Below are 24,976 nucleotides of genomic sequence, written 5' to 3' on the forward strand. Positions count from 1 at the left end.
CATATTAGGCAATCCTTCTGTATTTCACCATTCCACAGGAAAATACTTGTTTATTAAGAACTGATTTCAGAAGAAGCCTAATTTCTAATTTATGTTTCACTGTAATAGTTATCAGTAATTAAGCAGAAATATCTGGAACAGAATGAATTACAAGAGGAATACAGACCAGTCTTTGGAAGTAATGAGCCTGTTTTTGACCAAACTAATTAATGGCCTTAGTAATTGCGGATATGGAAATCTGCTGTGGATTTGTTTCCCCTTTGTTAAAAGGCATATTACTTTTATCTTCAGGCAGGTTATCGGGGATCACAGAAAGTTTCTCTAAATCAGAGCAACCCTCACATATAATTGGGTTATCCTCAAAAGTGAAAGTACGTGATGGTGCTTCCTCAGATGCTTGTCTGGTTATCTTTTTGTAAATGCAGTGTGAATTTCCTAGTTCCCTTGTTATGTCACTAAACTGGTTTTGACATGGCTAGTTTCTGACACAGATCTTCACAGTCTCAATAAGTTAGCAAATATCAAACAAAGGTCAATATCAGAAGCTTTAAAAAAAACATGAAAATAAACAACAAAAAGCAGAGAAATCTTAGTCTTAAATGAGCTCTTCTGAATAAACATAACATATGGAAAACATAGTTCATGAATGTCACTAAAAAATTGTTAAAATAGACTTGTGATGCTGTGCTGTTGTGCAGGCTTAATCCTTTTAATTACTTGAATTGTTTCAAATTATTATTACAAAAAACAAACAGAAACACCACCTACACAAACAAACCCTGTGGCTCAATGGCTATCCCTAATGCCTGAGTCTTGGGAGGCTATGAGGGCCACTGTGTGCAATGTAAGCTATTGTTTGTTGGAAAATTAAACCTACCATGTGGGTACATTGCTTCATATTTATGAACTTGCTTTAGTGTGGAGATGGTTACACTTAAATAAATGTCAGAACTGGACAATACATAAAAGTACCCTACTAATCACACACACACACACACAGCTATTTACCTTAACATTCAAATCTACAACTAATCTGATAACATAAAAAGCTACTTAAACATTGACTTTCTGATGCTGGTCTAGAGACAAGCGAAATCATAGCTGTGACAGGACACGGTAATGAAGGCTCAATTTGCAGCTATTGGACAGCAAATTAACAGGGAAGACACAATTGGTCCACAATTCTATCATTGGCTGGATCCAAATAAAAATGATAAATATTTCCACAGCAGCGCTTCCCTGCTCCCAACATTAATGAATTATTCTCTGCTGAGTCAATAATATCCGTGAAAACGGGCAAAATAATATTTATTTGTCAGTGTAACCCATGTGCTAGGACTAAAACGCTGGTTCACCCATCATACAGCAGCAGTCTACCTTAAAAGTGGCTGTAAGGCTTCAATAACCTACAAGACACGTTGTTAGCAATACAGGTTCACATGAAGTGTGCCACTTAAAAAGGTAGTCACAAGAAATGTGGTAAATGACAGAATAAGTGAATACATAGATAGTTTCCATTTGGATATTTTTATGCTGTCAATTTGCCCTGCCCATGTATATTTTATGTTTATATGTTGCGTGTGGTGTACTAATGTTGGCGTAAATGTATTGGTGCACGGGTAAGATGTGCAGCATAAGTCTTATAAAATGAATATTTGTATTTAGACACAAGGATGGCCCAATCTCTTTGTCCCATTTGTTAACTTGTTTAGGCCAAAGTGCTTTTGTGTAGTGTTTTTCGTTTGTTTAACCTTTTTATTTTGTTCATTTAATAAACAAGCAAACAGCACATTTACCATTTCCCCAGTCCGCTGTGGATTCCTTTCATTTCACTCACAGTGCTGTACGTTTGTTCCGGGTCTGATGTCACCGCTCAAGCCAGCTTGCCAGTCAAACAACAGGCTAAATGATTTATTTATTTAAATCACTCAATAACCCTTAGTAATTATGCTCCGTAGGAATAAATAGCAGAGTATATGGAGGGAATGGCATTATACATATGATTAAGATTATTATATAAGAGGCAGGCAACTTCTGTCCACAAGGGCCAGTATAGACAACATTTAGATAAACGATTAAGAAAATAGTGAAAGTTTCAGCAAACATTTACGCCAAAGTACAAAAATAAAATGTTAGCATTGATTGCTGTCTACTGCACATTTCACATTATTTACATAAGCAGTATTTATTGCTGTAGTTCCCCAAGATGTTCTTGTTCATATCCTGAATATTTATTACACAAGTCTAGCAAACATACTTTAGACTTTCAGACTAACAGTCTAAAACAAACCAAGCATATAAATGTAGTGTATATAAAATGAACACTTGCATCTCGCATACTCTTAACCACCCATCTCCTGCAATAAACAAACCATGATTGATTCTAATATTCTTTGATGGTTACATCATTTAAAATAATATTTTTTTAATGCAAGGAGGGTAAATTCTAGGACCACTCCAGTATTATTTTATTAGGGATCTATTAGCCCTTGTCAGTTTGTTAAGGTTAAATGGGTTCTCTAATGGGCACTTTTGAAAGAAACCTCTTATATTGTGCATTTTCATTTTAAAGCATGACATGTGGTTCTACACTAGAAAAGTCTACTAGGTCATTTCACCTCAGCAGTGTTTCTGGGTCAAGGATCAGACTGGTTGCAAAGCACGTCCAGCATTAGGAGAAGCATCTGCTTGGTTATAGTTATGGACGTATGTGTAATGGAAAATCTATGGAACTCATGTGTTCGCTACAAGTACTTTAAACCAAGCATAACTTCAAATGCTCAGTCACAATCCCGAGGCAATCCCGTTCATCAACTTGGCTCAGTTTCTTATAGTTTCCCACCCCCATTGCTTAGCCCATGTTGAAAGCACATGCTTCAGGGGTTTCATATAAAACCAATTCTGTCTAACAAAAGACAATAACTGGATAAAAAAAGTGAACAATATTGTTTTTCTAAAAAAACAGAAACGACAGACTATGGGGAAAAGAAATGACATTTTTGTGATCAAGACGGGAACATGGCAGACTAGCAATGGTAATAGACTACAGTGAATGAGTTAGGCATTTAAATAGAGCTTGCGCTTAAATGTGTATACAATTTCCCCGTCTACTCATTATAGTTGTAAAGCAGAATTGGACAACAAAAGCCACTCTCAAAACACAAGAGTCAGAACAAGCTATCCCCTTTTAACTTTTCTTCTACATAACGGAATGCAGTGAATACACTGACATGGGCTTGTCACTCAAATATGACCTCTAGGGCTAACCAAGCCATATGATTTAAAAGTGCTGGTTTCAATGCAACTTTAAAACAGCATGTATGCAGAAAAAAAAAAGGGGGGGGGGGGCTGCCGATACACTCACCCCAGTTTCCACCTCCCTGCCCCCTTTAGGAACAAATCTGTGATTGTACGATGATAGTTTTTGCTGGACTCTCTGCCTGGTATACTTGGGAACATTTGTTAACATTGGGTCGCTGGTAGTGATGTGAAGCAAGCTTCCACTGCTGTAAAGACATGGATCTCTATAGCGTTTATATTGGGTCTAGATGAACACTGGTGCTGCTTGCACCCAATAAAAAGAAGTCCTGACACAGTGGACCATGATATTCCAATCCCCTAGAGTCCCCCCCCTCCCGCTTGGTTGGTGCCTTGGTCATGCCAGGAGGTGAAATGTCCGAGTGCCTTGTTTGTATAGTCATTGCCAAATAAGGTACAGTTATTTCAGCTGTTTCGTCAGTTCGTTAGCAATGAACAAGATGCTAGTAGTGTGTGTGTGTGTGTGTGTGTGTGTGTGTGTGTGTGTGTGTGTGTGTGTGTGTGTGTGTGTGTGTGTGTGTGTGTGTGTCTAATTTATGGCAAATGATCTGTTTGTCTCCAGTTAGCAGGATTGGAGAGATTAAGGATGGCTCAGTGTTGTGGGGGTGGGAGATAGATTATTGTAACACCCCTCCCCCACTGTTGAGCCATGACATAGGGCACCCCGATACAGTCAAAATAAAAACCATCTATTCATAATTAAATATCACTATATCAAATGATCTTTGAGGTTGGCAGTGGGCAACCCAGATACAAAGATCTTCAATTCAGAGGTCCTTGTCCTCAATACCTTCAAACACGTCATCTTCTTTGCTTCCCTGGACAGCGGACTTGATTCTGGTCAGTAATGGTCTGGCTTTGTCAGCCTAGAAATAAAAAATAATGCATTGAAATGAATTAAATAAATGAATGAGACAGTGTATGCATGGTGTTTTTATACTCACTTCTTTTAATCTGTTTTTTGACATGGTGCTGGAAACCAGTGATGCTAATCTTCAATATCTTTTTTTTTTATATAAATTAATGCCATTATATACACAGATGAACCCGCTTTATATGACGATTGCTGAGCAGGCATAATTTGTGATATAAAGCGGGTCATGATATAAACAGAGTTTCACGTTTACCTACGACATTACGAGTGCGAGAAAAAAAAGAAAGAAAACTAACACTGAATTAAAGAGAAGTGTTTTAATACTGTACATTTAGCCGGTCTTACATTTAAACAAATGCATATAGTTTACTACAGGATAAATGTGTTTTGTATCATTAACTGGAACGAAACAATGTGTGTCATCTAAAAAAGGCATACACTGTCGACTGATGAGAGCTATCAATATTTGGGTGTTTTTTTTGTGTGCATTTGTATAGATTATGTTAAAATCTGGCGATGTTGGTGTTTTGTAACTGAACTGTATCATTTGACAGGCTGCACAAAATGTCAGTTTATCAGCCGAGATGATTATTGGTTGTTAGCTGCGTTGGAAATTAATTACATCCTGTGGTTATACTTAGAAAGGCAGCGGCCATGCACACGGCACAAAACATGACAATAAGCGGGTTTGCGAAATGATATTGAGAGGTCATTTCTCAAAAAGAACCAATGTTGCATGGCGAGTGGTTTTTCAAACATTGTGATACTAAACAGGGCATGATATTTGCAAGGTGATAAAACCGGTTCATCTGTATATCTATCTATAAAAATCTATACCAGTGGTTCCCAACCCCAGTCAGTTCATTCCAACTGAGATTTTACTTAACTAGACGCTTAATTGAACGGATAATTTGCTTAATTAGACCTTTTCAATTATTTTCAGCTCTTAATCAGTTTCAGAGTATAAGTTACTCATAAAATGTTATAACCTCTTGAAATATGCAACTGTTAATTTCTGAAAACAATTAAAAAGGGCAAATATCAACAAATATTCAATTTAATTAAGGGTCTAGTTAAGCAATTGAGAATTCAGTTGCAATGAAAACCAACAGACACAGTGGGTCCTCAGGACTGGTTTGGGAACCACGAAGCTAAAAATAATAAATGAAAGGATCTGCCAGATAAAGTTAATTTTGGGTTATAATAATAATAATAATAATAATAATAATAATACTACTAATAATAAATTCAAAAGATGGAAAGGAGTGTTTACCCTAAAATAAGACCCTAGTTACAGTTAATAAAATTCAGTAATGTGACATTTCATCTTGTGAAAATGGTTGCTTTTCTGTTTTTTGGTCGTCCCACCCCTCCCCTCCCCCTGTGGTTGCTGTGACTTGCGGATGCAACTGGGAGCAAGACATATGGTTACTTTAATATGGTGTGTGCATTACTGGAGTTAATTTTGGAGATGCAACAGGGAGCAAATCTTTACATACTTCAAGATGCAAAGCTTTAAAAATATGTTTGAGAGATAGGCTTGCTATTACAAATACGTTAAGAATCTGAAACCAAAATAACTGGCTGTGTATTTTATTTTGAAGAAGTCAATTATAATGGATGACACAAAGTGCACCATTAACAATGCACATCAAACATCCAGTGCACATTACACTTTCAATTAAGAAACATATTTATTCTGCAACTGAACATATTTTAAAAAAAGGGTTGTCTATATAAGAAACGTTTTGCACCCTTCTACCTGTTGATAATCATTCTGCATGGTTCTGCTTACCCAAAAATAAAGAATATTATCTACATTTTGCATCTCAAGGAAATGGGAAAATTCCACTTAAGGTCCAGGAGGGAGTAAATGTGTGCACTACATTTTTTTAAACCCCCCTCCCTCCCACACACAGCCCCAAGGCAATGAACTCGTACCAAGACAGATCTGGACAGAGTTATGAAATTAGTTTTAATTTATTTATTTATGTATGTATTTATTTATTTTTAAAGTGGTGATGGTGGGGGTTTATAATATCAACCAGCTGTTCTAAAGTACCAAAAAAAAAACCTTTACCAGGTTCATTGTAGTCACTGGCAAACTTGCAACTATTAGAAAACTATATGAAAAATGAGTAAATGGAATTTCATTTATGTTCAAATGTTTTTAGTATTTTAGTAATAGGCCTTGTGCTTTTACAACAAAAAGTACATGCTCAACAAAACAAAGATATTAGGTAGGTCAGAAATGCAGTGTTTTTTTTTTTTTAGATATGAAGTTCTTTTTAAACATAACATACGTATTATATATATCTATAAAAAAAAAAATTATATATATATATAGATATTTTATTTTTTTTTTTTTTATTTATTTATTTATTTATTTATTTTACTTGTGTTGCCCTGCCTTCAGCTCACAAACTATTAGTTTGAGACAGTTGCTTGTACAGCAGGGAATCAGTTTTTCCTGATTTTTTAAAAGATGTTGTGCCCTTAGAAAAACCTTGCTCTATTTTATCACGTCTGTTGCCTAACCTTCAGACTGCCTTCCGAAACTCACTGCAGTACCCCATACTGTCACACCAGTGGCTGCTAAACAGTAACTCAGTAAAGAAAACATTGGTTTAGTTTGATGGATAATAAACTGCAGGCCGAACATCTGACAAAGCAGCCTTAAACATTAACTAAGCAGAGAATGGTTGAGCAAAGAACACACACACACACAGATACATCCCCTTGTTCATGTGTAAATAATAAATTCACACTTTTGCTTATTAACTATTTATTTTAGTTGGCAGTGCAAAAACTACAAAATTAAGCACTCTTCCTTTAAGTAAATAAGTGTGTGTTATTGTTGCTGCTCATATTCGCTGAAGGGATTTTGAAATGAAACTTCCCATAGCTCATTATATTATTTTACCAGGTAAGTGCTGCTGATTAAAAAAATAAACAAACATTTTTAAAAAATTACACATGCTTTTATGTTGGAAGCCTAATTGTTTCAAATGAATTTACTTTAGGAGTGAAAACACTTCCTCCATTGCTACCGCTGCTACCCTGCAAGCAACAGAGCAGTGCTGTAACAGTTCTAAAGGGCTCAGAAGCAAATCTTATTGATACGCTGAAGGGAAATTCAGAAAGACACTTCCCATAGCTCATGATATGTTATCAGGACCTGTGGCTGCTGTTAGCCACTCTCTAGACACTGGACTACAGTTGAATCCTGTGCTGAACAACTCAAGAACAGCAATACTGTATTTCAACCAGGGGCCCCTCAACAGGACAAATTCAGTGACATACCATAAAACTAAGGACTAAACTAAATAGAGGGAAAAAAGTGCAGTGCCATCAACACAAACATCATAAAACAAGGGTATTAATTTGTGCTATATTCCAGATATTGTTTATTTAAAATGGAATCTATTTTTAATCAATTTTTAATTTAAATGTTTTAACTTGCTGAAACAGGAAAATTAATAATTGAAATACAGTTACACATATACTGTATATAAGAAAGCTGATTTTAAGAATAGAGAAGAAAAGGAAACACAGTCCACTTTGTATTATTTATTTCTAGTCTGTTCTAAATTCCCTCTGTCATTATAGTTGAAACTTACATGTAACTAAGGGCTACAGCCCTGACCTAAGAATTTAGGGTGTGTGCAATGTGTGCTTGACAAGGCACTCACCTTCATGTACTTGAAAAAACCCTGTTTCTTCTTAATTTGCACATCAGGCACTTCAATCTGCTAAAAGACATAAAACACAACATATTAAGGTTGTATGGCTAATTAAGAAACTCTTGCAACTTAAATGCACAAACATGCAGAACAGATGGCATTTAAACCCTGTGTGATTTATAGCTACAGAAGATAGATTACAAAATAATTCAATAAAATAAAATATGCTATGAAAGCATGCATGCTCATTAAAAAAACATAAAAACCCATAAATAAATAAAATGTATGCAAGGATGGATGGATGAAGTGGGCATTAATTGAGCTGCTTCTTTGGTGTCCAAATGCAGGAGATACTGTTTTAACTGAACCATTATATGCTTCCCTTGCAAGAACTTAAATTACTAAATATTAGAAATGCTGTCAGAAGAACCGAAGGACGCTGTTAAATGATACTTCAGCACTTACCATTTCACCATGCATGTCAAGATTCTTTGCTGCGTGTTCTGCCCCAACCTGGTTCATGAATGTGCTCAGCAGAAACGCCTGGAAAAATCAGCGTCAGCAATCAGAAACACTGGGAACATTAAAATAAGCCTTTTTAACAATTGAAGTGTGTCTTGAACAGAATGTGTTAAATTAAAATGTTTATCAATGGGTTTCATACACCCTCAAATAAGCAACAAGCCATGCACAGTTGTGATGTCAGGTCTCCCTTTGAAATGTATATTTTTTAATGTGTTTGTAAAGAGTAAAAGTCGAAAGCCTTACTTTCAATTTGGCACATACTGTATGTGCGTCATGTTGACTTCATTTTAACCTTGACTTCATTTTTTTTTAATTATTTTTTTTTATATAAAGATAAATATCCCTTTGCTTACAAAGAAGTTGACTGACCTTTAAAAGGGGAGCGAAAGGCACTGAAGTGGAAAAGGCTATGCTAACTTTGCATTATATTTCGTTTACATCTGTGAGCGTAAAATTAATAGCTACAGGAACCTTCCTGAAAGTCAACTAGAACTGAAATAAATGATCAGGGCGAGTTTTTTCTTTTGCTTGCTCTAGCCATCAGATCAAACCGATATGAATGGTATGGAAATGAATCCAATCTGTGCCCTCTGGAGCTTCACATGTCATATTTCAGCATCACATACTGTGTTAAACAACTTCAGGTGGTAAAGAAGGTCAGTGATTAGAAACTCATTCTGATCCTTTCTAATCTGTACCTGGTGTGTGTGAATAGTAATCCATTTCCAGGTATCGTTTCCATAGCAATACTCAAAACTGAATTCCAGTTTAATGTCACCTTCCTCACTTGGGTTTCCTGTTGATATCCCCTATTAAAAATGTTTATGAACTCATTAGAATTGTCACATTACAATACATTTGGTGCAAATTATTTATTTATATACAAATAACTATTTTTAAATTAATTAAAAATAATTCAGTCCCCCTCACAGATGGATTTTATTCTTTAGCACACTGTATAACCTCAGATTCATTAACCTAGCTGCAGTTATCCCGGGATAAAGTGGTTCGAAGGTGATTCCAGGTGGGGTAGAAACTGACCAAATCAACCCCCAAGTATGCTTAATAAAACACTTACATTTATATATTAAAATAATAATGCAAATCTTATTTCTATGGATGCGGTGCTTGGAGGTAACAAGCGCAGTAGTGGATAACGAACATGAAAAGTTACAATGGATGGTCATGCATTTGCTGCCTTACTGGAGTATTTGCAAGTAGCAGATTGTTGATTTGCTAGCAACAAGAATGAACAGAGGAGTTTAATAACAAAGATGCAGTGCATTAGCAGCTATGCACTCTTGTCTACTGCAATATCTGCCTTGCGTCTGTGTTGCCATAATTTCTTCTGGGCTGAATTAAGTTATTTGAAATTAACCATACAAGTCTGAAGAGGACTGGATCAAAAATGATTCCATTCCAAAAAATGTGAAAGGCCAGAGTATGATCTAGGCTTCCTGAAATAATGATGTTGACTGCTAATCTACTTAAGAGGTTCAAAAGGACAACAGTTTTATAAAAAGACACATCTGCAAAGTCCACCATAGGAAACAGTTTTTGGCGACCCTTTTGAAATATTGTACAGGACACACAGACTTTGTTCCTGTACAAAAGAACCAATGTGCTGTAAATCTTGGCAGGTTACTTATCCATGGATTTCCACACGTCATCTAGACTTTTTTTAATAGTGCTGTGTGGCTCACCTAATGAAATACTGATTGTTTTTGAGACAGCCTGACCTCTGAGCTATTATTAATTTCAATTTGGAGGCTGACTGATTAGATTACAGTTTTATGACCTTTGATTAAGCATCTGAGCTACACTCAACTGCGTGTGATCTATCCGGTTTTGTGTGTGTGTGTGTGTGTGTGTGTGTGTGAGTTAATGAGCATCTAAGTGTTTACTTGTTAACCAGGATTCATTTTCATCATTACATTTGCAAAGCAATCCATTGGGGGAGGGGGGCTGTAACTTGCATAAAAACAAACGCACACAAAAATCAGTTATTCTGTCTAAATATTGCTTAGTGTGATTAATACAGTAAAAATAATTTATTTGGGTAAGAAATGCCTTGTCCTTTTTGCTTGGCAATTTAAAGTAGTCATTTTCAGCTGTGTGTTACAATCCTGATACTTACCAGCAACCTGACACTCCAACATCTCACTTTGCTGATCTCAAAGCTGGTTTCTTCAGCTTGGTTGCTAAGTAACTGGGTGCAGCAATTAATTTCTTCATATCCCACCCTAACAACAGCAGGGCTGTTTGGCACTGGGTGATCACAGATACAAACTTCAGCCTGCTCATAGCCATAGTGCTTTACTTGCTGTGCAACTTCTAAAAACTGAACCAGAGAAGAACAATTAACAAACGGCAGGTAGTGATTCATATTAGGAAGGCCATTTTAAAACAATGGGTATGCAAGGGAGAAATCTGAAACAGATTTCTGGATAACGAATACGTCCATAAATGTTCTTCAAAAGAAGAGTGGCCCAACAACATAGTCCTGGTTTATAGCATCCGGCTCAATCACCTACCTACCTAATCCTGACAGTGCCCCTTATGACTTTTCTATCTTTTTTTTTTTACTTCCTTGGCCTCCACCCCACCAGTTTTATATGGGAAATGTTAAAATAAATAAATAGGCAACGGTAACACATAAATCAATTCAAGAATGAAAACACTGACAACTCCTTAAGGACTCAGCTTTGTTGCCTGGTCACCCAATTCTGATTTAAAAATAAATTCAGTTTCTATAGAAACCCTACAGCAGCCTACAGCTATCATAATACAACCTCTAAGGACAGCATATTCACTGGTTCTTTATTGGTTTATTTATATATATATATATATATATATATATATATATATATATATATATATATATATATATATATATTAAATCGATTTATCACCTCTTTCTTCTGTCCTGTCTCCTGCAGCAACCTCAGTTTTTCAAGTTGCTCATTTGTGGGTGTCCAACATCCCATCTCCATGTCACTAACAGCCTAAAAAAAAACATTTAGAAGAAAAAAACACAAAAAACAGTAGCACTAAAATAAATAAAACTAAAATAAAAATAACAATCAGTTGTGCAGGATACCATTATGGCATCCTTCGAATGCCTGCAGGGAAATGCACTTTGGGTAGCAACCGAGACACAAACCACTCTATCACTGGATTTGATTTTTTTCTTACCTGTATGTACAGGAGATTCAAGCCACAGCTGCTTGCCATTACTGTCTGGTCAATCTCGGGATCAAAGAAGCTGCAGATACACATGAAAAAACATCTACAATATTAATTATGCTTTACAACAGTCAACATTTAAGCTGATTCACAGAGGGCAAGGTCTTCACTGTTTTTCTGTCTTTATTGTTATGAAACATTACAATTTAGATTTCCTTTTTGATTGGAACGAATGCAAATTGCCTATTACTTTTCTCACTCAGTGGTGTATGTATGTAAGTATATATTACACAAGATTGAGCCTTGGAATTACATAGAAAAGGCCACCAAACAAAAGGCAACTGCACATACTACATCATTTCAGGTCCATTATCACCCAATAACGGACCTGGAGTTTGCTACATGATTTGATTAATGCAGTGTTCAGACGTATGTAAATTCTACTTCATTAGTGGAATAATTTAACCCATGGCAGCCAGGGTACTGCAAATGCATTTATTTTTTAACACACAGACTTCATTGGTGGTTCTCCGTTTCATCATGACAGGAAGCAGAACGTTCTTTGGTCAAGGATTTTTATTTAATTGTACTTTGCTTCCCGAGATTTAACAGAACTCAGTTATGCTGTTATAACCCACTGCTACAATGGGCAGTTTCATAGCACATTATAAGGACCCAGCGATGCTCTGGGAAGTTTGCCATTCAGACAAACTATCGAACTGGCTCAGAACTACGGGAAAAAAAAAAAAAAAAAAAAAAAAAAAAAACCTTCCTCAACTTCAGCTTAGTGGTTGCAAAATTCTCAAATAAAACATGACACATGTGGTTTTAGCTTGAGCAGCAGACGCATTTTTGCTAAAAAAAATGGGCCAACACTTATCATGCTGATACAGTGTGTTCAGGGCAGAACCGAGGCACCGTCAAGAAAAAAAAAAAAACATAATAGAAAATAAGGAAATAATCTGTACGTATTGTACGTCATTGTGTATGGTTTTATATAACCAAATATGTGTACTGTTGATGATGCGTTACTATAATTGGAATACATTTTTCAGTAGCTTGTAGCTGCAATGGTTACAACATTACATTTTATGTAGTTTGTCACATTTAAAAAGAAAAAAAAGAAAGGGACTAGGGCTAATGCATAACATGGGAATTAGAAAACGCTTTAGCAGCGCTAGTCAAACCTTACATCTCACTTGGACATGCTTTTTTATGTCATCTTTCTAGAAAATGGCATCATGGGCTTGATAGCAACTGGTTAGATTTTCATCAAAGTAATAAGTTACAATAGTGGTAATTAGAACAAAACAAGCACAAAACAAGATTGTTGTACATACCTTTACATTTATATCCTGCATATAAAAAAGGACAAAGGTAGATTTAAATAGATTCAAGTATATCATAGATATCTTGACAGTATATCTGACCATTTATTCTATTTTTGTAAAATGTAACATTTTGTTTATTCTAACTTGGCAGGAGTGAGACTTCCAACTTCCAAAAGTCACAGCTATATCCAACGTTGCTATAATGATAATTTGTTCCACAAGGAAATACCGTACTGACTTTGAAGCTTTCTAATTTCAAACTACTGTATGCAACACAGTTTATTGTTGAAGCAGTGCCTCCTAGTGGATGTTTGACAAAACAACCAACTTCTACTTTATTAGTCCAGGGGGTGTCAAATTCAGCAGTTTGATGAAACCTTGTGCTTAACTTATTCATTTCTTCAGTTTTGCTGAATAGCTGATTGAGAACTGACATTTCACAAAAGACTTTGACAAGACACCGACCCCAAAATACATTGAACACATACCAGACCAAGGACAGAGGATTTACAAGGACACAGCCATTTACAACAGTTCGGAAGTATCAGAACCTATCCATAGCAATGACTTAAAGGGTATATAAGGACCTTTGTATTTTACTGTGTTACATGTGTTGCCACAAGTGTATGTAAGGTGTGTATATTGTTTTATTTTTTATTTTTTTTCACTTAAATTGCAAAGCTCTCCGGCTGTTTCTATTATAGCTCCAAGATGGTCGCTCGTATTTCTCAGAACTACATTTCCTATCATCCTCCTGCTCATTGGTAAATCCATCTCAGTTACATATGTGAGTGGGAGGATGATAGGAAATGTAGTTTGAGTGGTCCACGCAGGTCCATGTGAAGCCATACTGGAGGCAGTTGAATGCAACTGTAAAGTTTTTAAAAAGTGGTAAAAATGTAAATAAAATAATAAAACACACACCTTACTTAAACAGTTGTAGCAACACATGGGAATATGTAACAATAAAATAAAAAGGTCCTTATATACCCTTTTATAAATAACTAAATTAATTACTTGGGTTCAACACACGTAAACATCACACAGAAGTTATAGACCTTTTCAAATAGGCCCAGTACTTTCTAAAATAAGTCATTTTACTGGGTATTTATTTACAAAGCATGTGAGAAGTAGTTTTAGGAATTAAGAGCATCAAAAAGTAAAACAAACATATTATATTTAAATGTAAATGTATAGCATATTTAATATTCTTCACTATAAAAAAACTGCAATATTTCTTTGTTATTAATTTCAGCCATTGTTTGACTGGCTGCACGCATGTTTGAAGCGCACTCTGGTCTGGTATGATGAGTCAGCTGTTGCTCTTCAGTTCTACTGTAAGCAGTAATTATTGACTTTTGGGAAAGTTTTTCTATGGTCTGTTATGTAGAGAGAAACCACCCCAAAAACCATTCTAATTTGGCGTTTAAAAAAAAAAATCTTAATTTTAAAGTTGGTTTACTTTTTATAAATCCTTCTGAAAAAGAACCATGTGATGTTCAGACCTTCTGAATAACCTTGAAAACAATGCACTGCATAACCACAAGGTGGCATTTTAAAGAAAACTCCAAAAGGTGAAAAGTACCTTCTTGTGGAATAGAGATTTTTGGTGGTCAGTTGCTCCAATCAAAGGTGAATCCTCATTGAGTGCTCTTTACTATATTGTGAACACAATCTACCCTCTCTTTGTACAAAATAAGTATGAGACGAGGCCTCAGCTACAGCTAAGATAGATTTCAGTGACTGCATAAGGAAATCGCCTACCTTTTTCTGATCATGACCATGCACGGCTCGTCGTTCATACTCTTCAGAGACACGTAAGGCAGTTCAAATGGAGCCAGCTTTTTCAAAACTAAGCAATAATAAAGTAAATAAAAATAACATATGTTAAAAGTAAACATTTTCTTTAGATAAGAGCAGATTCTTCAGTATAAAGACAATACATATATATATATATATATATATATATATATATATATATATATATATATATATATATATATATATATATATATATATATATATATATATATGTGTGTGTGTGTGTGTAAGCAGATTCTGCTCAGATTAACTGTGTGTGTTTTCATTTGAAGTACTTCCAAATTAACCAAAATCTGTCTTGCCGTAAAAGTAGGACCCAATATCATAATCAGTATAGCTAAAGGGGAAATGTGAACTGTTTAAATTAATTTAGGCCTTAAATGAAGAAACAAGAACAAACAATACTTGCTAGAAATCTCCCAGTTACTGATGGTTGTCACTGTAAACTAAAAGCAACAGGTACATCAACCTCCAGCTGTTCCTGGTGGTCAATTATCCCATTCAGCAACATATCTTTCTACAGTCCAACTAACTGACACTAGTTCACTGAACGGCAATTCTGTGCCTATGTAATAAATCACACAAGAAGCACAAAAGGATATAGGACCCCAGCAGTTTTCTAGGACTATGAACGTCAAGATGTCATTGTAGGTTAAATACAAGTTTAACCTTCTCACTCTAGTTAGGAGTTACGGGTGGCACCAACAGATTTGTGACTCAACAGGGCTTGCTAACAGGGGCAACACTCATTGAAAGCTTTTGACAGAGTGAACAGTAAAAACAATTCCATCAAACCACTTTCTCTTTCTCCTCTCCACAGTAGATATTGCCTCAGCAAGTCTTTGGCATTGTCAGAAAAATTAAACACTGTACGTTTTGGCCATGGCGCTTGGTACAAGGCCCAGGCTTGTTAAAAATAATATCAGATTACACAGCTAGACAATAACCTGTCAATCCCTGTCACGCTTTAAAAGCTGTATATTATACACCTACCAGAGTACTGTCCTCCATTGATCCCTTCCACCAGAAAGAGACTGAAATATCCCATCAACTGCCTGGGCAACTCCAGCTTACAAAACACAATCTAGAAAGGGGGATTGACAAATTAGGATATTATTAGTCTGTATTCCAGAAGTCACCTATTTGCTATATTAGTCTCAAAAGTGCAGTTTTAAAGAAATGAATATTACAGCAAACCTGCATTTTAATTGTAATGATATATGGTATTGTGCAAAGTCAAAGAAATTTAATTGATGACACTTCCTAGGCCACTTTACCTCAGCAGTGTCTAGGGGGTCAAAGCTTGCTCCTGATCGCACAGCATTTTCATTAACAGGGGAAGCAGATGGTTACTTATGAAATGCCCAAGGAAGGCAGAACCACCTTGAAGAAAAGCTTCCAGATTTCTTCAATCAAGTGCAGCACCAGATATCATGTTTTTAAAATGAATATACATTTGAAACCCAAGCAGTGAACAGAGTTTTGCACCGAGTATGATGTGTTATAAGCTCCACCACACACTGGGATGGTTAATGGATGAATGACCGGATGTGTCACGTTACAAAAAATAAAACTTGCCGTTCATAACCCGAGGCTGTATTTGTTCCGCTGAATGAACCGGCAAGTTGTAAATGTGAGCTGGTACCATTGGTCCTTCAATGGGGGTAAAGCTAAAACAGGTTCCAGGTTTCTTATGTAAGCTGGTAACAAGATTACATGAATAACGAACACTTACTCTGGACACTTCCAAACATGTTTTGCCAACCAGATGATTGTTACTCAACAGTTTGAACGTGGGAACAAAGCAATATTCTTCTCTTTGCACAGCTAGGAGTTGTCCTAACACATGTACTGGACAAACAATCAATGTGTTGTCCTTATGTGGGGAATTTAACACTGCCTTCGTGTTCTTGAATTTGTTATGGCTCAAACTGATGGATGCACCTCAAATAAAATTAAAGAGCTTTTAAATGTGAGCAAAAAAACCGCCAGACGTCATAGCTAAACACCTAAACGCGTGAAATCTTAAATTAATTTGCGTCATAGCAAGAGCACTAGATAGTTGCGCTTTCTTATAAAGTGCACAACCTCATTTGACAATTTCTAACAAAAACAAAACAGCAATTGGGAAAGTTGTGCTGCAATATCAATGCAATATACTGTGTACCCCTTATTTCACAATTCCATGAGACCTGTATTACTTTGTGAAAAGATGTATTTGAAACTGCAGAAAAAATAAAAAATGCAACAGTTATCAAATCATGATGAAATGAAGGTTGGTTTGATTATATATTGCTAGTCCACTGCATGCTATGATATAAAAAGTCCAGTGAAGGAATGCCAGTGGTCCCGAGTTAGTGGAGCTGCTATGTTAAACAGTGGGATATACATCCTGTGACCTGTTAAATGTGGAGAAGAACAAAATAAAAACACACACAACATACAAACATGCTTTTAGCAAGGCAGTAATACTGTGCTTTTTAATTTTGCAACTGCAAATTCTCATATGACATAACTAGATGAGAGTGTAATTCATGTATTTAAATTGCTTAATTTCACACAGATATATTTACTCAAAAGAGGCAAAAATAACTTTAATGAGATCACAGGATAAGTGACAGCAAGTCCCTCAAAAAAACAAGCTCAATCAGTGCCAGTTTACCATGTCATGAAAATGCATTCCTACAGATAAAATGCTGGAAATTGTTACTTCACTTCACATTACCAACTTATATTTATTATTCAATTTAGCCCGTCTGTGGTCATCACACCAAATCCTGATTACAACAAGCCCATCTGTGCTTTATCATGGACCTCAAGCAATTAAAAAAGTAATTAGAACAAGCATGGTTGATTAATCTGGAATACTCTGATCAACCTAAAAAACAAACAAAAAAACAAACCCTGAAGGAGTCCACTATATTTACTGTATGGTTATTAATGTTAGATGAAAGCGTATCTGCCTCAGGAAAATGCTTTAAGCTTTGCATTCACGGCAGACATTCTTTGCTGACAGAAACACTCCTTACAGACCCACAAAGGGGATTTCTCATGACAGCAGCAAATCTGGACAGGGGCCAGGCAAGTAACAAGGCATGTTAGTGTTGCAGTTGAACACACAAGATAACAAATCCAGCTTCCTCTATGAACGTCATATTGCCGCATGCCTCTGTGTAAATAAACAGCCCCGCTTTTAAAACAGACAGGTGTGAGCGGCAATATAAGCAAGCTGTAGATTTTCTGATTGACATTTTACGATTAAGTGATCGGGAAGTGGCTTTTCTTGGGAAGCCGCAATACCTTGGTTTATGAAATAACCCAAGACAAACATAAATAAATATAAAGATAAATACATAAATAATCCAGAACATATATTGCAAGTAGTGAGAACGTTTTAAATGCAACACTTTAATGTTGATATTTAAAGGGAAACTTGGTATAGGCGTGATGACAGTCGTTACCTTAAATAATGTATTTTCTTCTTGTTGTATAGATTCACTTTATATCATTTTTCATTTTCGTGACAACCGTCTGGTGACTTTTTGTTACTCAAAAGTTTAAAGAATCCCTGTGGCTTAACAGAGCCCTCAGAATGATGTCTAAACTGAAAGCACATCAGGCGCACCACAGTGTAACCATTAACCTGCCCGTGAAGGACGTCAGAAGTACTACCGTGTGTTCCATGTGGTTGTTCTTACTGCTGTAGTGTTTTTGGGGGGGGGGTTGGGGGGGGGGGGGGGGGGGGTGGGGGGGGGGGGGGGGGGGGGTGGGGGGGGGGTGGGGGGGGGGGGGGGGGGGGGGGGGGGGGGGGGGGGGGGGGGGGGGGGGGGGGGGGGGGGGGGGGGGGGGGGGGGGGGGGGGGGGGGGGGGGGGGGGGGGGGGGCTCACTCTACATTACTTTTTGGATTTGCATACCGCTTGTATGGTAAACCATCACATTTAAATTTAGTCTGTCTTCACAGAAATTAAAACCAAAGGGTGTGGAGTAGGTTTTGATGTTGGTGAGGTCTTTGACAATGAGTCACTGCTAAGCCACAAACACAACATTCTTGAAACAAAAAAAACTTCCTAACCACACTTGTCATTAAACTTGACAGATGCTTAGGCACTTTGTCATAAACATATGTCAACATTCATTATCCATGATGAAAATGTTGACAAGCGATCCTATAGATGTGCGACATAGACAGATGGATGACTGGAGGGGGGGGGGGGGGGGGGGGGGGGGGGGGGGGGGGGGGGGGGGAATCCGATCTCAACAATTTAAGTGAAATAATGTTACTACCCAGATTTATGACAATAGAATAAGCAGTTACCCAGTTATTTGATAAATAATCAATACAACTAAGCAATAGAATGAAGTGACGTTTTTATCCTTACCTCCAGGACTCTCTCAGCTGGGTCGGACGACTGAATATCTGCCTTAACCTTGTGCCCATCTGGCAGTAAAACTTCTTGGAGACAATTATGTACAGGAATGTTGAATGTTTCCTGTAAAAATAAATAAATAAATAAATAAAAAAATAAATAAGACACACCTTCTGATTGCAAGTGACTCTATAGCAGTTGTTGATGCATAGTTCGCTCTCTCTAGTCTCCAAGTCGCTTTGGATAAAAGCGTCTGCTAACGTGCCTTCTTTGCAATACCCAGTGCCATTAACGTCATATTTCATGAGCATTAAATTCATGCTAAAGATCTGAATGGAAACTATATTAAGATTAACATTTAAGCAATGTAGCTTTTGTTCATTCTGTATTTAACATGAAATGTACTTTATACCTATAAATTCCTAGTTGGTGAAATGTCACTGCATTTATGATTTATATGGTTATTCTTGACTTGCCAAATAGTAATGTTTTGCTTTCTGATGACACAGAATACCTAAAATTAAAATATATATCACCCATTAAGGGATTTATTAATTGTAACAGCCTTCTTGAGTTCTGAATAAATACGGGTGTTGACCTGCCCTGAAATTGATTCTTGTCCCCTCGCTTGATTCCCTCATCTCACTAGGATCGAAAATGCACAACATATATAGTGCTGGGACAAATATCGAAGTTTCGAACGAATGTTTTTTGACATGACATGTACAAAATTCAGATGTTCGTATTCGCTACAAATGACAAAAACACCTTGGACTTATTTACCGCCTCACCAGAAGTTGCGCAATAGTTTCAAACATGGCAAATGAAAAAGAGCTTTTGATACGCTACAGACCATGTTTTGTTTTTGTTTTTTTTTCTCTGAATTCTTCTGAAGGGTAAAGTGATGTTTACATTTAACGCTTTCAACACTGCAGACCTGTTTACTGCTCTGGAAAAAACAACGTCACTGAAAAACTACAGACTGCTCAAGTAGAACAGAAAAATAACTCCAGTCAAAACAGCAAACTAATACATTTAATATAATAATATGTATATCCATGGGCATTTGTTACTTATTTTTTTTAGTAGAGGAAAATACTGGTAATTCATTTTGCAAGGGTAGCCTTTCTGCACTGTTACCGAGTGTTGACACAGTTAAGGCATAACTAAAAAAAAAATAAAAAGTAAAAAGTATATGGCCAGTCATGAAAAAGGAAAGCATTTTGCTTTAGACTTTTTGGCTTTTTAAAAGTATGTAGAAAACAGAGGGTTACCGTCCCTAACAATTAACACTCTGTAAACCCCACAACTAACAAAATGTCAGTGATTTTGGATTGAAATAAAGATTGGTATATTTGTACTACTTTGCAGCTTTCCCAATGAGCTCGAATTACACATACCTACACCTTGTGATGGCAATGAAAGGTATCAAAATAAGAATGCAATTAACAATACTGTGCTGAAATTAGTATGTGTTTTTTTTTTTTTTATATGATGTGAGTGAAAAAAATAGTAACAAAAAAGTCACCAAGTCTGTATGTCAGTAAAAACAGAACTGCAACCCTGTTGTTTAGTTCATTATTTACTTGTAAACTGTGTACACAAGGGTGACTAGCAACTAGAAAAGATATTTTCTCAGAGCTGAATTAGGGATGATGAAGGCAAAATAATTCCAAAAGCAAGTGAGCAAAAGCACCATTAAACAACAGTGGCTTGGGGTTCAAGAAAAGAACTCTAACACCGCCCACTGGGGAAAGAGAATTTGTGTTTTGTTCTATCAAACACATCCTTGTTGTTAAAGAATGTACAAAACCCTCCTAAACATTAGTGATGCATGATGCAGAAAATTCCTTTCCTTTATCGTAATGGGCAGTTTTAGGTTTTTTTTTTTTTTTTTTTTTTTGTAGTCTAATTTTAGGTCTATGATCAATGGAGGACAGGAATGTGAAGACTGGGGGTATACTGACACAGCAGACCAATCTCTGGACAAATAATCAAGAAAATTCCTGGGCAGACGTTATCAGTGAGTAAACAGAGGCCATTACTTCACTTCTCGTAAGATGAGTTTTTTTTAAACTGTCAAAAAGGCAGTTGAATATTTTAACTATTTAGTCAACATTTGTTCCCATTCTGTGGTACATAAGGTATGTATTTTGTTTTGTGTTTAAAACACCTGTACATCCGTGACAACATAACAGTGATTTACCACTGCTTGTGCCAGCAATGGGTACAGCTCTTGTCACTGAGCAACTCCTGGGGGGGTGGGGGGTGGACCAGAAAACCAGTTAATGTATTTGCTTAAATGTCACCATGGCAAAGCAGAGAATTTGTTTGCCAAATTTGTCCAGAGCATATTGACTAACGAGGATCACAAAACCAATACGACATCTAAGCGAATGCTTAAGTCCAGTTCAAGTTTCATTACCAGGGATGGAATTAAGAACCACAATGCATTAGTTTGATGCATTCATGGCGTTACCATGAGCTTAATAAGATATGTTATAACCTGTGATTTTCAGAACGCATTGGAAACCCTGGGATGCTTCAAACTTCTAGCTTTTAAAATCTTATCCCTTTGAAAACAAAATTGCTATTGATTCTCTCAATTGACAAAGACATAGACATTGCACTACAGATATATACTATGAAGCACCAGTGTCATACCCAAAACAAAAACAAAAAACTACTAGTAAAAAAAATAATGAAAATAATAACTTCTAGCTTCAGCCCCCAAAAAACTACATAAACACATAGGATGGAACTCCTTTGCAAACAATTATAATAATACTTTTTAAAATGAACAGTCTAGTCAAAATATAATTTGCTTACCTGTTGCATTTTTATTAAAAACATGCAAAATACGTCATATGTCGAAATGCTTGCGTTGGCACTGACTGAAAGGAGAACAAAAAGCATTTACCATAAAGTGAATATATTATGTTAATTCTAAACACACACACACACACACATATATATATATATATATATATATATATATATATATATATATATATATATATATATATATATATATATAAAAATGTGTATATAGTTGTTTACTTCATCATATCTGGTGATTCTGTCTTGTAAGTAAATGGCTTAAGAGGACAGAACTGTGTCAAAAGTATCAAACCCAAATGAACCGTACCTTGACTGAGCAACAACCGTTAACGCTAGTTATCTTGTGAACAAAATGTAATCGATTTGATGAATAAGTCAATTTGTGAAGCAATGTAATGGACCCACCTTTTTGAAGGTACTGCTCCAGTAACAGTCTTCGCTTATCTGCAATAGTCTCAGTCATGGAGAGGTAGTATTTAGGGGGAAAGGGTGGAAGACAGTCCCCAAAGACCCTTCTCAGCTAAATAATCATTGCAATGAAAACAGAAAATCAGCCATACAAGATGAAGTGCCTCATTCTATCAAAGCCATTCTAGTTTGTCAACTACTTTAAAAACAAAATGAGGAAAAAAAAAAAAAAATATATATATATATATATATATATATATATATATACACACACACACACACACACACACACATTACTGTTATTCATATTGATAATTGCACAGTATGGTTTTAAAAACTATTAATACGGTGTACGTGTGTGCTTTATTTACATAAGATTTCAACTGTATATGAAATCAAACAAAGTGCATGCCAAGTGTAAAGAACAGCACACTTCCGTGGTCATGGTAAACTGCACTTGTATTATCATCAAATAACTTCTCCCCAGACACAATCAAAAGAATACAAATCCTGTCTAGAAATAGTGTCTTATCAATTCAAGATAAAAAGGACTTAAAATATGGAAGGCTACAGAAGGCCACCTGGCTTAAAACACATTATTTAGCACACGTTTTGAATATTTAGTACTGATGTATTGATTTGGGCCCATCAGAAAACATAAAATAGTATGTGTTCTAAATGAATGTAAATTGAAATTTGCAATTAAAATAAAAGTGAAACATGCAGCGGTTTACTTGCCATCAGACTACTGCCGCTTTGTAAAGGAAATCTGTTTCAGTCAACCACATGAAGTCACTACCATCACCCACGATGACTCTGTTGACTGGAGTTCCATCAATGGCCACTGTGGTTCTGTGCATCACATTCGATATGCGAAAACTTCCAACTAGTTTTCAGGAAGATAAATTAGTGAAAATGAAGAACTCCTTCAAGTCCACTACAAAAAGCATGGGAGACCAAACCTCAGCTCTTCATTCTGAAAAAGGCTTACACACACACAACCTCTTCTAATTGATGCACACAAGAAGAGAGACCTTCTGGCCCTTTGCAAGTTCCTTCCTCCTGATTGCAGAGGCTTTTATGAAAGCCTTCCTGCAAGGTCTGATTCTTAAGATGGCTTCTACTTAAAATGATCGGTTTGCAGATACTGCAAGCATGATTTTCAAAGCTATTCATGTGCTCAAGTTATTCACGTTTAATTAAGGGTTCCTCAATGAACAGTCCCTGCATGTTACAGTTTTACATGTATTAAGTTTAAAAGAACAATAGCATTATATTTAGAATAATCTTTTTAATTCGAAAAGGTAATCAGTAAAGGTGCATTGTCGCATGTAACTTTACTCACATGTTCAAATATGCCACTTAAAACAGAACTGTTCAAAACTGGCACCCAATACAAGCAGTCTGTGGTAAAGATGGTGTTCAAAATATTTGTCATTTTATTACTACAAATGCATTTAATTCAACTGCAACAGATTTTATTTAACATATGTACATACTTGTGTGTGTGTGTGTGTGTGTGTGTGCGCGATTGGCTTTACTTGATGAGTTGTATGCTAATATTTGAATACCAGTGATTTAAGGATGACTAGTGTTTATGTTCTAGTCTAATGGATTTTGATAAATGTTACCAACATTGTATTAACTTTAGGTCCCTGGAACGGTTTAAATGTTTTACTTAACATGTTTGTGTTCTTGGTCCTTGAAGACTGCACGTGTATAAAATTATTTAATATACATCTGTTTTAGTTATGCAGGTCCACATAAAATTCAACCACTGACAGTCAAACACATAGACAATCTAAGATGTACATCTACATTCAAATGTTTACAGGCACTTAACTATGCGAGAAATGTTACGCTGCTATTCATATAATACTTTCTTCATAAACACATCTGGCTTTGTGTGGGCTTTTCAAAGCAATTTCATATGACATATCAGTTTAACATACAAGAAAGTAGTAATTTTATGGAAACGTTAAAACATTTGATGTTTAATATCTCAAAAGTAGATAGCGGTGTTACTATGTTTTTGCGCGCTGCCTCCGATTTATTACACTTAATATTTTCTTTAAATATATCGTTTCTCTTTTCATTTTAAGTGATCTGATTGGTCAAATTAGTCCGTGTAATAACTAGAATCACATTACGTACTAAAGCCAAATTATAACGTGTACTAAATATGTGAAACTGCCACTAAATAAAGCGTTTTTTTGACCCGGATGACCTTCCATATTAAAATACGTGTTTGCTACTTACCTCTTCATCCAACCTGTATATATCGCTGTACCTCATTTTACAGCAGAGGAACCCGTCCAAGTAAATATGATACACCTGCAATACATTTACCGTATAGGCTAAAGCACAGACATCGTGGATTCCAAAACATATATTTTTAAAACGCTATATATAAACAAACACATAAAAAAATATATACTTACCATAAACCGCCCACCTAGCTGATCTATTTGTTCTTCTATAACAGGTATGTTGAAGTGCATCGTTACTTTTTTGTTTTTTGTTTGTTTTAATATTCCAAGTCTGTGTAATATCTAAACAACACTTCCTTACCGTCTCACAATATAATCTCGCTTCCTCTCACACCACACCAGCCCAAACCA

At 36.0% G+C, this 24,976-nt stretch overlaps 1 protein-coding gene across 2 annotated transcripts; it reads right to left on the reverse strand.

Annotated features, from left to right (window-relative positions):
• Nucleotides 1-1,146: 1,146 nt before the first annotated feature.
• Nucleotides 1,147-24,976, reverse strand: LOC121313240 (sorting nexin-31-like). 2 transcript variants are annotated; one of them, XM_041245571.1, is made up of 14 exons: nt 24,797-24,976; nt 24,615-24,689; nt 22,353-22,467; nt 21,936-22,000; nt 19,119-19,229; nt 15,732-15,822; nt 14,682-14,769; nt 11,596-11,665; nt 11,313-11,405; nt 10,538-10,741; nt 9,099-9,209; nt 8,341-8,418; nt 7,885-7,944; nt 1,147-4,184 (listed from the first exon to the last, which is right to left on the reverse strand). In XM_041245571.1, exons 1-14 carry the CDS (start codon nt 24,854-24,856, stop codon nt 4,086-4,088), a joined length of 1,320 nt encoding a protein of 439 aa, XP_041101505.1. In that variant the 5' UTR covers nt 24,857-24,976; the 3' UTR covers nt 1,147-4,085. The 2 variants fall into 2 exon arrangements, with proteins under 2 accessions (XP_041101505.1, XP_041101506.1); XM_041245572.1 differs by lacking the exon at nt 9,099-9,209.

Source organism: Polyodon spathula, chromosome 3, assembly GCF_017654505.1.
Source record: "Polyodon spathula isolate WHYD16114869_AA chromosome 3, ASM1765450v1, whole genome shotgun sequence".
Lineage (NCBI taxonomy): Eukaryota > Metazoa > Chordata > Actinopteri > Acipenseriformes > Polyodontidae > Polyodon > Polyodon spathula.

What these genes read in the sequence shown, in the direction of transcription:
- LOC121313240 (XM_041245571.1), bottom strand. Translation starts at nt 24,856, where the DNA reads ATGCACTTCAACATACCTGTTATAGAAGAACAAATAGATCAGCTAGGT. An exon ending in GGAGCAGTACCTTCAAAAAG is followed by an intron (nt 22,001 to 22,352) that starts GTGGGTCCATTA and finishes TTCTCCTTTCAG; the next exon opens with TCAGTGCCAACGCAAGCATT. An exon ending in CAGCTGAGAGAGTCCTGGAG is followed by an intron (nt 15,823 to 19,118) that starts GTAAGGATAAAA and finishes CCCCCTTTCTAG; the next exon opens with ATTGTGTTTTGTAAGCTGGA.